The sequence below is a fragment of the Phycodurus eques genome, chromosome 19 (genome assembly GCF_024500275.1).
Source record: "Phycodurus eques isolate BA_2022a chromosome 19, UOR_Pequ_1.1, whole genome shotgun sequence".
NCBI classification, from domain to species: Eukaryota; Metazoa; Chordata; class Actinopteri; order Syngnathiformes; family Syngnathidae; genus Phycodurus; species Phycodurus eques.
Genome location: NC_084543.1, coordinates 17850070 through 17864462, shown reverse-complemented (window position 1 = coordinate 17864462; position 14393 = coordinate 17850070). Strand labels below are relative to the sequence as shown.

General features: G+C 43.9%; 2 protein-coding genes across 4 annotated transcripts in view; one reads left to right on the top strand and one right to left on the bottom strand.

The window, feature by feature from the left end:
* Positions 1 to 721: 721 nt before the first annotated feature.
* On the top strand, positions 722 to 11668 carry LOC133417794 (zinc finger protein 773-like). Its single transcript, XM_061705911.1, has 2 exons — positions 722 to 1150; positions 9131 to 11668. Exons 1-2 carry the CDS (start codon positions 1027 to 1029, stop codon positions 10120 to 10122), a joined length of 1116 nt encoding a protein of 371 aa, XP_061561895.1. The 5' UTR covers positions 722 to 1026; the 3' UTR covers positions 10123 to 11668.
* A 250-nt stretch (positions 11669 to 11918) lies between these two features.
* Positions 11919 to 14393, bottom strand: part of LOC133417795 (zinc finger protein 771-like) — a 12304-nt gene continuing 9829 nt past the window's right edge. For all 3 annotated transcript variants that reach the window (XM_061705912.1, XM_061705913.1, XM_061705914.1), the window contains one exon: positions 11919 to 14393. This exon is cut by the window's right edge. The gene's annotated coding sequence lies outside the window, so the exon portion shown is untranslated.

Here is a 14393-nt window from a genome sequence, read left to right as displayed (position 1 = left end):
GCGGTAGAAAATGGATGGATGGATGGTTGGACCTACATACAGTGCCTGAATGACACTTCCCCCCCCTCAGACCCTCCAAAATATTGTTTAAATGAGAAAGTATTGCCTTAACAAGTGAGAGTAAGAAGTGAACAAACCTTACTCGAGGCTGGTTCTTGCAAAATTTCACGCGACGATCACAGTACTTTACGCTTACACGTGATCTCCGCTCGGCGATGCGTTGATCATAAATGTGACCGTTTGTTAGCAACCTAAGCTAAACTAAGCTAGCTTGGCCGAGCGGCTTCAACAGTTCAAGCGGACACGAAGATTCAATGAATGATAATTTACGTGTTCAATACAAATTTAGTCAAATAAAATGGTGAAGGACGTGTTCAATACAAATTGAGATAATCCTAAAGATTTAAGCGCATGTTGTAGTTTCGTAAAGAAAACAGAAAACGCGTGCGGAGTTAAATCTGCAGCGGACCGTGTACGGCAAGCCTACTGGGACAAACTTTATTTCATGCGCAGACATTACGTTTTTACATTACATAAACAAAGGACTATTTAGCTTGTTTGTGTTTTCATATTAATTTTGTTTTCTTTATTTATTTGCTTGCTGAGTCACTGATGTTCTTGTATTCATAGTGTGTGTATATTGTCGTATATGTCAATTCGCGCATTCGTTAAACAAAGTTTGTCCCAGTGGAATGGCCGTACTTGGTCCGTTGCAGATCTACTTCCGCACACGTCTTCTGTTTTTCACGAAACTAACACGCTGTTCACTAAAATAAAAAAAATCCTGAAATAGTACATACTGAACGGACTGAAGACTCAACGCAGTACGTCCATCGCTACTTGACTGGACTAAAACATCATTTATTAAATCTTCGTCATTGGTTAAACTCGTCTCGATGCCCGTTGAAGCTACTCGGCCTAGCTTAGCTCAGTTTCGCTCGCTAACAAAAGAGACGCGTTTATGATCAACACGTCGCCAAGCAGAGATCAAGTGTGAGCGCAAAGTGTTGTGATTGTCGCGTGAAAATGTGTGCAAGAAGTAGAGCAAAGTACGAGGAGGAACTGTGGGCACCAAAAGAGGAGAAAGAGACTCAACGCCAACTACTCGACGCTGTTTGCAAGCAGCCAAGCGTTGGGTTACGCACAGCAGGTCTGTTCACTTCTTCACTTGTTTCGGAAATAGTTTTCATTCTTAATTTCTGAGTGACCTGTAATATAACATTGTTAATATTGAATAATGTGTACTATATGACAATGTTTTGGTTTTTTTGTCATTAACCTTCCAAGACTCCGGCTGCAAGTTGCCTGAATGCAGTACACACTTTCACATTTAAAGGGGAACATTTACACCAAATACATTCTTAGGTGTGTGTGGATCTCTGTCCAAAAAGGTCCAATGACCTTGCATCAGACAACACTTTTCCTTCTTTTTCCCATTTAACTTTAATATAATCTGTGTTTTTAAACTTGGATAATCTTTTTCCCTTGTATAAGTTTGAAATATTCTTCTTGCATGCCATTGAGTCGAGTAGTCGTATGAGTTCCTGTAGTATTCCCGGTCCTCGTCTGTTTGTACTATCTTTCATATTCTGGTTGAATTAATGCCTAACCTGGTGGCACGGTGACAGACTGGTTAGCACATTTGCCACACAGTTCTGAGGACCCAGGTTCAAAACGTGGCCTCGCCTGTGTGGAGTTTGCATGTTCTCCCCGTGCCTGCGTGGGTTTTCTCCGGGCACTCCGCTTTCCTCCCACATCCCAAAAACATGCGTGGTAGGTTAATTGGCGACTCTAAATTGCCCGTAGGTGTGAACGTGAGTGCGAATGGTTGTTTGTTTCTATGTGCCCTGCGATGGGCTGGCGACCAGTTCAGGGTCTCTCGCCCAAAGATAGCTGAGATCGGCTCCATCCAGCCTTGCATGCGACCCTGGTGAGGATAGGCGGTACAGAGAATGGATGGGTAATACATAACTTGCAGATATCTGCAGAAGTCCTCTTTTTGTAGCCTGCGCTTATTCTTCAAATATTAAAAACCCTTGTGGACAAATGAGTGATATGTCTTCAGACCCTTTGAATGCCATACTTTGAATGAACTGTCTTTTTTTTTTTTTTTTTTTTTTTTTTTTTTTTTAGTGCAGTCTGTGTCATCTGCACACCACCTCAAAATCCTCAATGAATCTCCCCATCTACACATTTTAGCTGCTTTTTGCCAAGTTTTCAAAAAGTTTGTCAGCATTTCAGAAGTTTTGATCTGAAAGGGTTGTTACAGTGGCCGAAAACAGGTCACAACTATTGCAACACCACGACTTGAACCCACCACGGAACACAACTCATTAAAACTGCAACACAGCAATATGACGGTAGAACGGAAGTGAGCGCGGATACCCTTTATTGTATCATTCGTATGGGTTATTGGGGACCGACAGATCGACTGGCTTCCCTTTATCTTTAATAAGGAACAATCTGTGAAAAGATTATCCTAATCTAAAATTAAAATTGGGATTAGAACTACCGTAATTTCTCGTGTATAATGCGCATTTTTTACCCCCCCAAATTGTCAAAAGTCAATAGTGCGCATTATACATAGGTATAAGGGCAAATGGGGAAAAAACCTCCACATTTTATAAATGTATGCCGCCATCTAGTGGTTATAAAAAAACTGTAGACTTTCATTCCAAAATGCCACCGCCACCTAATGGTTATAAGTGTAGCCTACACTTTCATTCCAATATCACGGGTACGTATGACTGCATATATGTACAGTTATGCTCATAAGTTTACCTACCCTGGCATAATTTGTGAAATATTGTTGTTGTTGTTTTAATATGACTGATGAATGAACAACCACCATCATTAATTTGTTTATGGTTATGTTTTGTTTAATGATAATGTTTTTCTTAAATGCTTGACCTTTTAATTTGAATCCCATTAAAAAAAAAAATTTATTGTGTTTTGCCTGGTCCTTCATGTTTTCTTTCAAGACTTGCACCCATCTTACAAATTCTGCCTGGGTAATCAAACATATGAGCACAACTGTGTGTTTTCTATTTTACTAAATAAAAGTAGGGCTGTGAATTTCAGAATAAGAGCCAGTAAATAAAAAAAAAAAAAAAAAAAGGATTACGTGTTAAAATAAAGTGCTTAACTTCAGAATAGTTCTTTGTAAAAACTAACAAAATACAGATAATACTTTGTGTTTTGATCATATGGGTAGAAGCACAATCATGCATTGTAAAAATGCACGATACATGGGTAGAAGGGTTTTCCGGAATTTTGAGGTCAACTTTGGGGGTGCGTATTATACATGGGTGCGCATTATACAACTCACTCTTGCCATATAACAAAAACCTAAAGAAACACATTTAAAAATCTTAAATGATTGACCTCGATATTCTTGCAATGACTTTAAGGATCAATAAAGTTGAGGGGGAAAAGTGACTGGGGCGGTGTGATGTTTGACATCAATAACTCGACAGACACAGTTAGCGGTTAACAGCGGCTTTTAGTGAAGGTTTGCAGACATCGCTTACTGACTGCCTGAAAAGAAGGCCGATCTATTCCTGTGAATATTGGCACGTATTCCATCGTTCTGGACTTACCAATGATGTCTGTAGAAAAATATCCCCCCAAAACAGTCTCAGACGTATCGATTTATATTCCTATGATCCAACTGGATCGATCTGTGCTCTGCAAGCGAGGCTTCCCGACGTAACTGTATCGATTGAAATGTTTTAAAAGGTAATCAATCAATTGTATCAATACTTGGAAATTTAAGCACAGCAGGCTTTATATAGCGGTGTGTTATGTGCATTTCCAAGAAAAACGCTTGGACTTCATTTTACTTAGCTTGATTTTTTTTAGTTAGCACACGGCAGTTGGCGCTGTTAAGGCTATTTTCTTGTTCGTCTCTTTCCTTTTTCGTTTCCTTTTCTATACCCCACATCGAGTCACGCTCTTCTGTCGTGCCCTTAGTGGTTGGATGAGACGCCACGATATACGTGTGTGTTGTTATTAAGCACTTTTATTCATGTTTAAGATGTCCGTCTGTCTGGTGGATGGCAGATGAAAAGGAGGCTAGCGAGAAATTATCATGAAGGATGCATGTTTGTGACTTGCGGCAAATCGCTGTGCACTTTGAAGACTTTCAAGATGGTTAGCTTAGGTTGCTAGCCGCTAACAACGATAGCAGAGTACCAGGAGGGGAAGAACCAGCAACTTTGTCAACTACGGCACGCTGTTTCGGCTCACGTTTGTCCTAAAGAGAGCGGGTTTCTTCATTGATTTAAATCTCCGTGTATTATTAGCACTATTCCTAAAAAGACTTTCCTCGTGAAAACCTCACAGTGCTTCATTTCTAGCCGTTACTATTTAACTGTTTCCAACAGGGATTCTCAAACTTTGGGTCCAGCTAGGGACACCTTACAGTGGAGACGGTCTTCCAAGGCCCCCCTCAGAAGTCTAACCCCTATTACTCATCTCTTTTCTTGGGAAGAAAATGGCCCAACAAGTCAAATCAGAGCTGAAATAATATAAATAACAATACATTGCTGTTTCCCCCGCTTTTTTTATTTATTGCAAAGCAATACAATCAATCAACTTTTATGAAGCAGACTCATAGTCCATTAGAAAACACCACAGTATGGTACACAATAAGACATAAAAGGAAAGTACATCAGGAAAATCTTTATCTTTAACGACCATAATGAGTTTTTATCCAATTCCCTTACAATAAACAACAAGAATCTAAGACATTTTAGTGCACTGCCCAGTATCCAGGTATTTCTTTCAAAGTCACACTAATTAGACGAATTATTGGCTAAAAAGTTACTGAATCGATTTCCACCCACTGGATCGTTTCGGATCGTATCGTTCTAAATGAACTAATATCGTCCTTGAATCGAATCGGCAACTACGAATCGTGATACGAATCTCGTTGTGGCTAAAACTCATCGTTACACCTCTGCGCAGTAGTAATTTTAGGCTTGTTTTATGATGAAATATTTGATCTTCAGCCAGATTTTGGCCCGCCTACATTTTGGACATGTCAGCCTCTGTCACAGCCTCTCACCTAACGAGCAGCAGCCAATGACATTTCCTCATTGAACTACTACGTATTTTTCAGTGTAATATTTGTCGATATTGAAAGTCTGGATTTTCTTTTCTCTTTCTTTCTTTCTTTATTTTTAGACAATTACAAGTGAAAATAACCCGATGGTCACTCGGTCAGAGCTCCAGCGATCCTCTGTGGAGAGAGGAGAACCTTCAAAAAGCACAGCCGTCCGGGTGAAATAAATTAGGCATCCTTGTGGCCGTCTTGCACAGCGGGGCAGCTTGGAAGAATGTTGGTGGGGAAGGGGGAGTGGGGGGGTTGCCGTTTATTACCATTACCGTTTCTGCAGTCCAGTTAATGCGCTGTTTGTTGACATGTCTCATATACGGCGAGTTGTAAGAAGAAGAAGAAGAATCATCTTTTATTGTCATCAACATGCATGCATGCACACGAAATGTGTTCTCTGCATTTAACCCATCACAGTGAACACATACACATGCTAGTGGAACACACTGGAGCAGGGGGCAGCTGAAGCGCCCGGGGAACATTTCGGGGTACCAGTGTCTTGCTCAAGGACACCACAGCCGTGAGTCCGGGGGATGTTGGTGGATGGTCCAGTCGGGGTCTTGAACCTAGGTCCCCCACGGTGGCAGGCGATGATCTTAACCATAGGGCCACGGCAGCAATTGTGTTCAGCTCATGCTATTCACTGCTTGGTGTGAGCCACCTCATCGGGCTCAGCTCAATGTGGAGGAGCAGCGGCTCTACTCTGAGATCCTCCCGGATGACCGAGCTTCTCACCCTCTCTCTAAGGGAGAGCCCGGACACCCTGCGGAGGAAACTCATTTCGGCCGCTTGTATCTGGGATCTTGTTCTTTCGGTCACAACCCACACCTCGTGACCATAGGTGAGGGTAGGAACGTAGATGGACCGGTAAATTGAGAGCTTCGCCTTTCGGCTTAGCTCCTTCTTCATCACAACGGACGCTGCATCGATCCGCCTATCGATCTCCCGTTCCATTCTTCGCTCACTCGTGAACAAGACCCCAAGATACTTGAACTCCTCCACTTGGGGCAGGATCTCATCCCCGACCCGGAGAGGGCACTCCACCCTTGTCTGACTCAGGACCATGGTTTCAGATTTGGAGGTGCTGATTCTCATCGCAACCGCTTCACACTCTGCTGCGAACCACTACAGTGAGAGTTAGCGATCCTGGCTTGAAGCCAACAGAACCACATCATCTGCAAAAAGCAGAGATGCAATACTGAGGCCACCAAACCGGACCCTCTGTACGCCTTGGCTGTGCCTAGAAATTCTGTCCATAAAAGTTATGAACAGAATCGGTGACAAAAGGCAGCCTCGGCGGAGTCCAACCCTCATTGGAAACGAGTCCGACTATCTGCTAGCAATGCGGACCATACTCTGACACCGGTCATACAGGGACCCACATTACCCTTTCGGGGTGTGCCCGGCCGGGCCGCATGGGTGCAGGCCTGGCCGTGAGGTGTTCGCCTTCGAGCCTCACCTCCAGGCCTGGCTCCAGATGTGGGCCCCGGCGAGCCACGTCCGGGAAAGTGAAACCGACATCCATTTGTTTTATTCATCATAGGGGTTTTTGGGGCCATGCTTTGTCTGGTCCCTCACCTAGGACCTATTTGCCATGGGTGACCCTACCAGGGGCGTGAAGCACCAAACAACTTAGCTCCTCGGATCATTGGGATACACAAACCTCACCGCCACGATAAGGTGACGGCTCAAGGAGGGGGACTTATATATTCAAATATATCATTTCACGTTCATTATTTTCACACTGACCGAGGGCACTCTCGGCTTGTGTGCCTGTATCTGCTACTCCCATTACTCCTGTACCACTGAAAATGTAAAATGTAAACACGAACTTATAAAGACAACTGAGAAAGACTGAACACAAATACCCCCAAAAAGAAAATCATATTCTCCAGATTACAAGGTGCAAGTTGTGAACTATACAGCTGAAAATGGTAATCGAGCAGCAGAAAGAAAGTTTGAAGTGCGTGAGAAACTTGTGAGGGACTGGGGAAAAACGGAGGATACTCTTAACTGCAATGAAGAAAACAAGTTCACAAATGTGTGCTTGAACAACGTGCTGCCGGCAGAGGCTTGCCAACGGTGCGGTTACGTCTCCACGCCCAGGTAGTTGCCAAGGTGATGAATATCAATTACTTTGGAGGACCTTCTTGGTGTTACCTCTCCATGCAACGCAACCTCTTCTCCATCAGAGCACGGACAACGTTGTCCCAAAAACTGCCAGCAGACCTCCAAGCCAAGGTTGACGGTTTCCATGAGTTTCTTAAAACGCAAGTGATTGAGCACAAAGTGACACAGGACCTTATTATTAACACGGACGAGGTCCCCCTCATGTTTGACATCCCTATTTGCCAAAGTGTCGCAGAGAGAGGGCAAACGAGTGTCAATATAGTGACAACTGGTCATGAGAAATCACACTTCACAAGTGGTGCTGGCATGTTGCGGCGACGGATCAAAATTGCCACCAACGGTCCTTTTTAAAACGGAAAACCATGAAATCCAATCCCCCTCAGTTGTCGTGGCCGTGAATGAGAGAGGGTGGATGGATCGAGAAATGATTAACTTTTGGCTTACAAAGTGCTACATGAAGTGTCTGGATGGCTTCCTTAGAAAACGCAAAGCCCTGCTTATGATGGACATTATGCGAGCGCGCATCACACCAGAGTTAAAAAAATAAAGGTTTTCATCTCAATCCCTGCCATCATCCCTGGAGGTTTAACCAAAGTGCTCCAGCCACTTGACATCTCGGTGAACCGGAGCTTTAAGGCAATGTTGCGTCACCCGTGGGAGCGGTGGATGATGGATGGAGAACACAGTTATACACGGCAACCGGGAGGGTGCGCCATGCAACTATTTGGATCATCCTGTCGAGATTTAGAAAGGCCCGGAATAATTCTCTGGAACTGATGCCGAGTCTTGACCGCAGCAACACAGAAGAGGAAGCGGCTCGCTGTCTACCCCTGGAGTTGGCGGCGTCGCTTAGAAGTGACACAGAGGATGAAGAATTCAATGGATTTGCTGATTTGGAGTGAGATCGAGAGTTTGGTAAACTTATGTTGTTTATGTTATAGTTATTTGAATAACTGTTAATATGTTAATATATTCACATACCAGACACCTATTCAGCCTCTTGTTGTCTATTCTATTGTTGTTGTTATTATAACTTGCCCTTTCAAGATCAAATGTCTGTTCTTGGTCTCTGGTTTTAAGAAATAGAATTCCCCCCCCCCCCCCCCCCCCCCCCCCAAAATGCGATTTATTAGTCCAGTGTGACTAGTATGTTTTTTTTCTGCTGGTGAAACTTATAGTCCGGAAAATACGGCAGTTCTAAAATGAAATTCAGATTCCGTATAAGAAGCAACACAACAATAACAATAGAAGTACAATGTGTGTTTGCAATCACGTCTGTATGGGTCGGTATAGAATGTGTAAATATGTGCAGGGGTGAGTTTCGGTGTGCAATATTACCGTTCAAACAAAAAATATTTTTGGCTGGACAGAAAAAGATCGCATGTTTACTTGTGGTAATCCTAGATGTCCAAAAATAGGGCTTGAAAGGCTTGGTCAACCCCGAGTAATTTGTGGCCGCCTTTTCGTCCTTAGCGGAAGATGTATGCATGTGAATGGTTAAGGCGATCCCTGTTGATATCCTAGAGACCCCCACCCCAGTCCCATGTTGACGTAGGAGTTAATTCACATATGTAGTCCTTTAAAGGTCAAACATTAAGCTCTACAGTTTCTCTAAACAGGGAATGGAACGAAGTCAATATTACAAGACGCCAACTGTGTCTTGGTCATTCCGCTCGGTTAGATTGTTACCATGCTGATCAGTCTTTTGGTGCGCTGATGGGGAGACCAGACCGTCACGCTACAAATGTATATTAACTTGTTCTTTTACTGGTTTGGCTTGCCTAATAATCTTACATGTAAATAAACATAAAGTGTCATACACAGCATCAAAGACAACAGACTTGACCTTATCAAACCACGTGTTTCTCTTCTTGTGTCTTGCAGACATCAGGAAAACATACCTTCGTCCTGAGCGTCTGGAGCCGGAGACCACTCACATTAAAGAAGAGGAAGAGCCAGAGCATCTTTACATTAAAGATGAGGAGGAACAACCCCCACAGATTAAACCGGAGGAGTCAGAGCATCCTCACATCAAAGCGGAAGCGGAGGACAAAGAGGTCCCCTACATCAAAGAGGAAGAGGAGGAGGATGATATCACCAAGTTGCCATTGACTGGGGACACCCCTTTAAACAGTAAAAATGAAGGTCAAAGGGAGGAGAGCATAGGAGTGAAGCCTCCAAGCAGTAGCAGCTCAGGTCAACACATGACAACAGAAAGTGATGGGGGAGATCACTGTGGAGGATCACAAGCAGACGGCCTCATAGCGCCACTGTCGGATAGTGACGACATGACGTCACACTCTCCTCACGCTGAGGATGATGACGAAGAGCAGAGTGGAGGTCATAAGGCCGATCACACTGACAAGAAACGCTGGCAATGTTCTCAGTGTGGGAAAACCTTTGCTTCTAAGTGGGATTTGAAACGACACAAGAGAATACACACTGGAGAGAAACCTTTTGCCTGCTCTGTTTGTAGTCAAAGATTCACGCAGAAGGTACACTTACAAATACACACAAGGACACACACTGGTGAGAAACCTTTTTCTTGCTCTGTTTGTGGTCAAAGAGTCTCTGTTAAGGGAAGCTTAAGAAAACACATAAGAATCCACACTGGAGAGAAACCTTTTGCCTGCTCGGTGTGTGGTCAAAGATTCTCTGATAAGGGAAACTTAACAAAACACACAAAAAAGCACACCGGAGAGAAACCTTTTGCCTGCTCGGATTGTGGTCAAAGATTCTCTCGAAAGGGACAATTGACACGACACACAACAACACACACTGGTGAGAAACATTTTGCCTTTGCAGATTGTGGTCAAAGATTCTCTTGTAAGTATCTGGCTAAGGCACAATGTGCCGGTGAGAAAGAACAGCAGTGATCAAAAAACTTTAAGTGAAAATGTTGATGTTTAATTTCAAAAGAAATTATGACGGATACGAAACAACCACTGTGGGACTCCACGAAGCATGCTCTAACACCGCGAGAGACAGCGAGATTTCCCCAGAAGAAACTTGGCGGCAATGGTGCAAAAACCAGATGAGCAACCCCGAGGCTTAATTTCCTCCACATCCACTTTTGTTTCCTCTTTTTGTGTGGCTGATTACTGTTGATTGCTTTCTTCCAATCCCTGCTGATGCCAAGATATTGTGGAGCCACTCGAAGAACTCCTCAATGGAACTTTTGAACCCACTGAAAAGAGGGAAGGCTACAATTCAATCACTAGTACAGATCTATTACCCACCTCACCCGACGACCATATTAAAAGTCCTCTCCTCTATTGACAAGAAGCTATCACTTCTTGATTTATTACACCAAGAGATTAATGAGGTAAAAACCAGGTTGGAGTTCACGCACCGGCAAGTCAAAGAGCTAAAAGAAGACGATGCCGAACATCAGTCAGCCATGAAAGCAATGACAACTGAGGTTGAAGTTCTCAAGAAAGAAAACAAAACAAAATCAAAGAAGCACTGCTAGACTAACAGTCAAGAAGCGTGCAGGATAACCTCATTTTTTCCAGCATTTCTGAGAGTACACCGGATAATCCAGATGCTCAAGTAAAAAACTTAACGTTGACATCACTGAAAGTCCCAAAGTAGACACTTGCCAACATTACCTTTACACCGAATCCACAGACCAGGGAGGACCGGGAGCAGGGAATCAACCCCATGCAATCGTCGCAAAATTCGAACATTTCCAGCAGAAAGTCTTCGTAAAGTCAAAAGGACGGGATCTGAAAAGTACACTGTTCTGGATGAATGATCAGTTCCCAGGCGAAATTAACGAGCAACGCAAAGTTCTGTACCCTCTCACGAAGAACCACCGGCAACAAGGAAAATGCGCCTCACTGGTTGTGGACAAAACTATATGTAGACGTCAACTGTTTGGCGATTCCAAAGTCACCCCTTGGCTCTTCTAATAAATGAGTATTCCTTCCAAGTTTGCTCTAATATTTGGTACATAGTGTAGGTGTCGACTTCGGTTTCCATGTTTTGGTTATGCTAAACTCATAGACAATATGTTCAATACCTCATTACATAATAGCTCTAATTACAACCCCATATTACCAGCTACACTGTAAGGAAGTTCCCATTAGATATATTTCTAAGAGTTATCTATCTTTCCCACACACGTATAGATGACTTTAATGCCACCATTGGTCCTCCTGAAGTCCACAATGAGCTTTGAAATCAGAATTGAAATCAGTTAAATGTGCAGATTTCAGAGGATTTTATTTTTGAATTGCCACACGGGTGCAATCACTGGTTGGTCTAATTTCTACCAAATGTGGATTGGCTGCGTAATAACGGATGATTTTAACCATGTTTTGGTCCTGTAAAGTGCCGGCATATACTACGGACTGTGTGGCGTTATGGAGAAACAATCAGGAGATGTTGACCAGCTTCAGTCAGTCTTTATTGTAAGCGGTCAACGGATGGACACACCTCAAGAATACCCAGACTGACTACGTACGCGGATGACGTCAAGTTGAAAAATAAATTTTAAAAAATAATAAGTGCTCCACAGACAGTTTGGGGAGCAACAAACGATCATATGCCAAAGTGCTCCTGTCGCAAATTGTTTTCCAAAGAGGTTCAATGTTTGAATCAAAAAAAATTGGAATCATTCATATTTCAATTTCAATTGTTAAACTTGAATAATTGCATTTTTGGGGGGGGGGGAGATGATGAATTTGAATTACATAAGGAGCCAGCAATTCCACATGTGGAGTCTTAACGCTGACCTGAGACGGCAGTAGAATGCTAAACTAGTTGACAAATTGAAATATTTAGAATTGTGGATTTCTTGTGCCTTTTTGACAGATATAAACAATAGTGACAAATACTGACAACACTGGGGGGGAAATGGTGTGTTAAATTCACTTAATTTTAATTCGTCAAGCGGTTGCACAAAATAAAATCATCTGGATCCGGATCCCAGTATTGGCCCACACAACAACTGAAATCAAGCGTTTCTTTCACATTTCTGTGGAGATATTTTGGCCCATTCTTCCTTGCAGAATTGTTTGAATTCAGCAAAAATGGAGGACTTTCGAGCATGAACGGCCTTCTTAAGGTCATGCCACTGCATTTCAATCGGATTCAAGTCTGGACTTTGACGAGGCCACTCCAAAACATTCCTTTTGCTTTTTAAGCCATTCAGAAGTTGACTTGCTGGTGTGTTTTGGATCGTTTATGCTGCTGCAGAAACCAAGTGCGCTTCAGTTTGAAGTCACAAACTGATCTCCTTCAGGATTTTCTGGAAAAGAGCGCAATTCAAGGTTCCATCAAGCACAGCAAGTTGTCCAGGTCCTGAAGGAGCTAAGCAGCCCAGGACCATCACACTACCACCACCGTGTTTGACTGTTGGTGTGATGTTCTTTTTCTGAAATGTTGCCACAGTTACCTTGAAAAACGAACTTAGTTACTTTACTGATTGCTTGAGCTTAAAAGTAACTTATTTACTTTGCTGATGACTTGATTTTAAAAGTAACTAAGTTGGAAAAAAAGTAACTTTTTAGTGACTTTCGGCAGAAATATCACTTATCCATAGTACAAAAAAAGCATGAGCATAATCATACCCATTACTTGGTAATATATGCCACACAAGTTACAGAATGATGTCATCAACATAAACCAATAACTTAACATTTTAGTGGAGTTGAAGCCACATTAAATCGGCAGCCGTGGCCCAATGGTTAAGATCATCGCCTGCCACCGTGGGGGACCTAGGTTCAAGACCCCGACAGGACCATCCGCCAACACCCCCCCCCGGCTCCCTCACGGCTGTGTTGTCCTTGAGCAAGACGCTGATACCCCAAACCGCTCCCTGCCCCTTGTTCCAGTGTGTTCCACTAACAACAACAGTGGTGGTGGGATGCGGTAGTAGGATTTCCAATGCACCACGGGTAAGTGAATGAGCCGAGCACAGAGGCAGGCAGTCAGCGGAGTGAATGTAGCAGAACGACCTTGGCTGGCGCTCCAGCTTTAAAGGTCCCATATTTTGGCTATTTAGATCTCCATAGAGACCAGACTTAGTGATTGTGTGCTAGGAATCACAACGTCCTTCCCCAAGTGGAGGAGTTCCAAGTATCCTGGGGTCTTGTTCATGAGTGAGGGAAGAACGGAACGGGAGATCGACAGGCGGATCGGTGCAGCGCCTGCAGCGATGCGGACTTCGTAACGGTCCGTTGTGGTGAAGAAGGAGCTTAGCCGAAAAGCGAAGCTCTCGATTTACCGGGCGATCTACGTTCTTACCCTCACCTGCGGTCACGAGCTGTGTGTCGTTCCCGGATACAAGCTGCCGAAATGAGTTTCCTCCGCAGGGTGCGAAGCTCGGTCCTACGGGAGGGGCTCAGAGCGGAGTCGTTGCTCCTCCGCATCGAGAGGAGCCAGATGAGGTGGCTCGGGCATCTGTTTGTAAGTAATCCGCTGACGCGGGTCTTTTGTTCAAAGAAAAACGACTTACTTGAGTTCAAAAACAAACCCAAAGTAAAATTGTTTCCACTGTAAAATTATGGAATTCAAGCACAGCAAAATCCAGATAAATGAACAGAACGAAGAAAGGTCAAAAAACTATTTCGCCCCACTGTATGTCTGACCTCCTTCCTTCTTCCCGTCAGGGCTGCTGATCAACGCTCTGTGTCGAGTTCGTAGCCGAGCCGCCTGGTCCACCTTTTGCTTCCCGAAGACCTCGCGTCATCTTAACTCTAACCCATTCTTGCTCTTTGTCCCCAGTCTGCCACCTGCCCTCGCTCCCCGCAAACCAGCGCTCACCTCTTGTGGCCCACCGACAACCAGGACTCTTTATTTTCTTTTTCAATATGTCTTGCTAAGTGATGCAAAAAGTGGGTTTTCCAATCAGCAGATGTCGCTGTTGTCATAGCCGGATTATTTTTCAGAGCCTCGGCGACTGGGTGGGGCGCTGGACTATCCGACGGATCGCCACCTGAAGCTTCGGTCCAGTCTCGGCACATGCGTTACAAATAAGCAAGGCCCGTCTCCTCCTCCCCCCCGTCCGAAAGACGAAGCTCGAGAACGGCCCTAATGGGGCAGGGAACGTTTCATGCATGGCGACAGCGATCCCTCCTATTCCCCCAGGGCCGAAAGCCTCAAAATTCCAAGTTAATAAACTACTGTCACGTTCAACCCG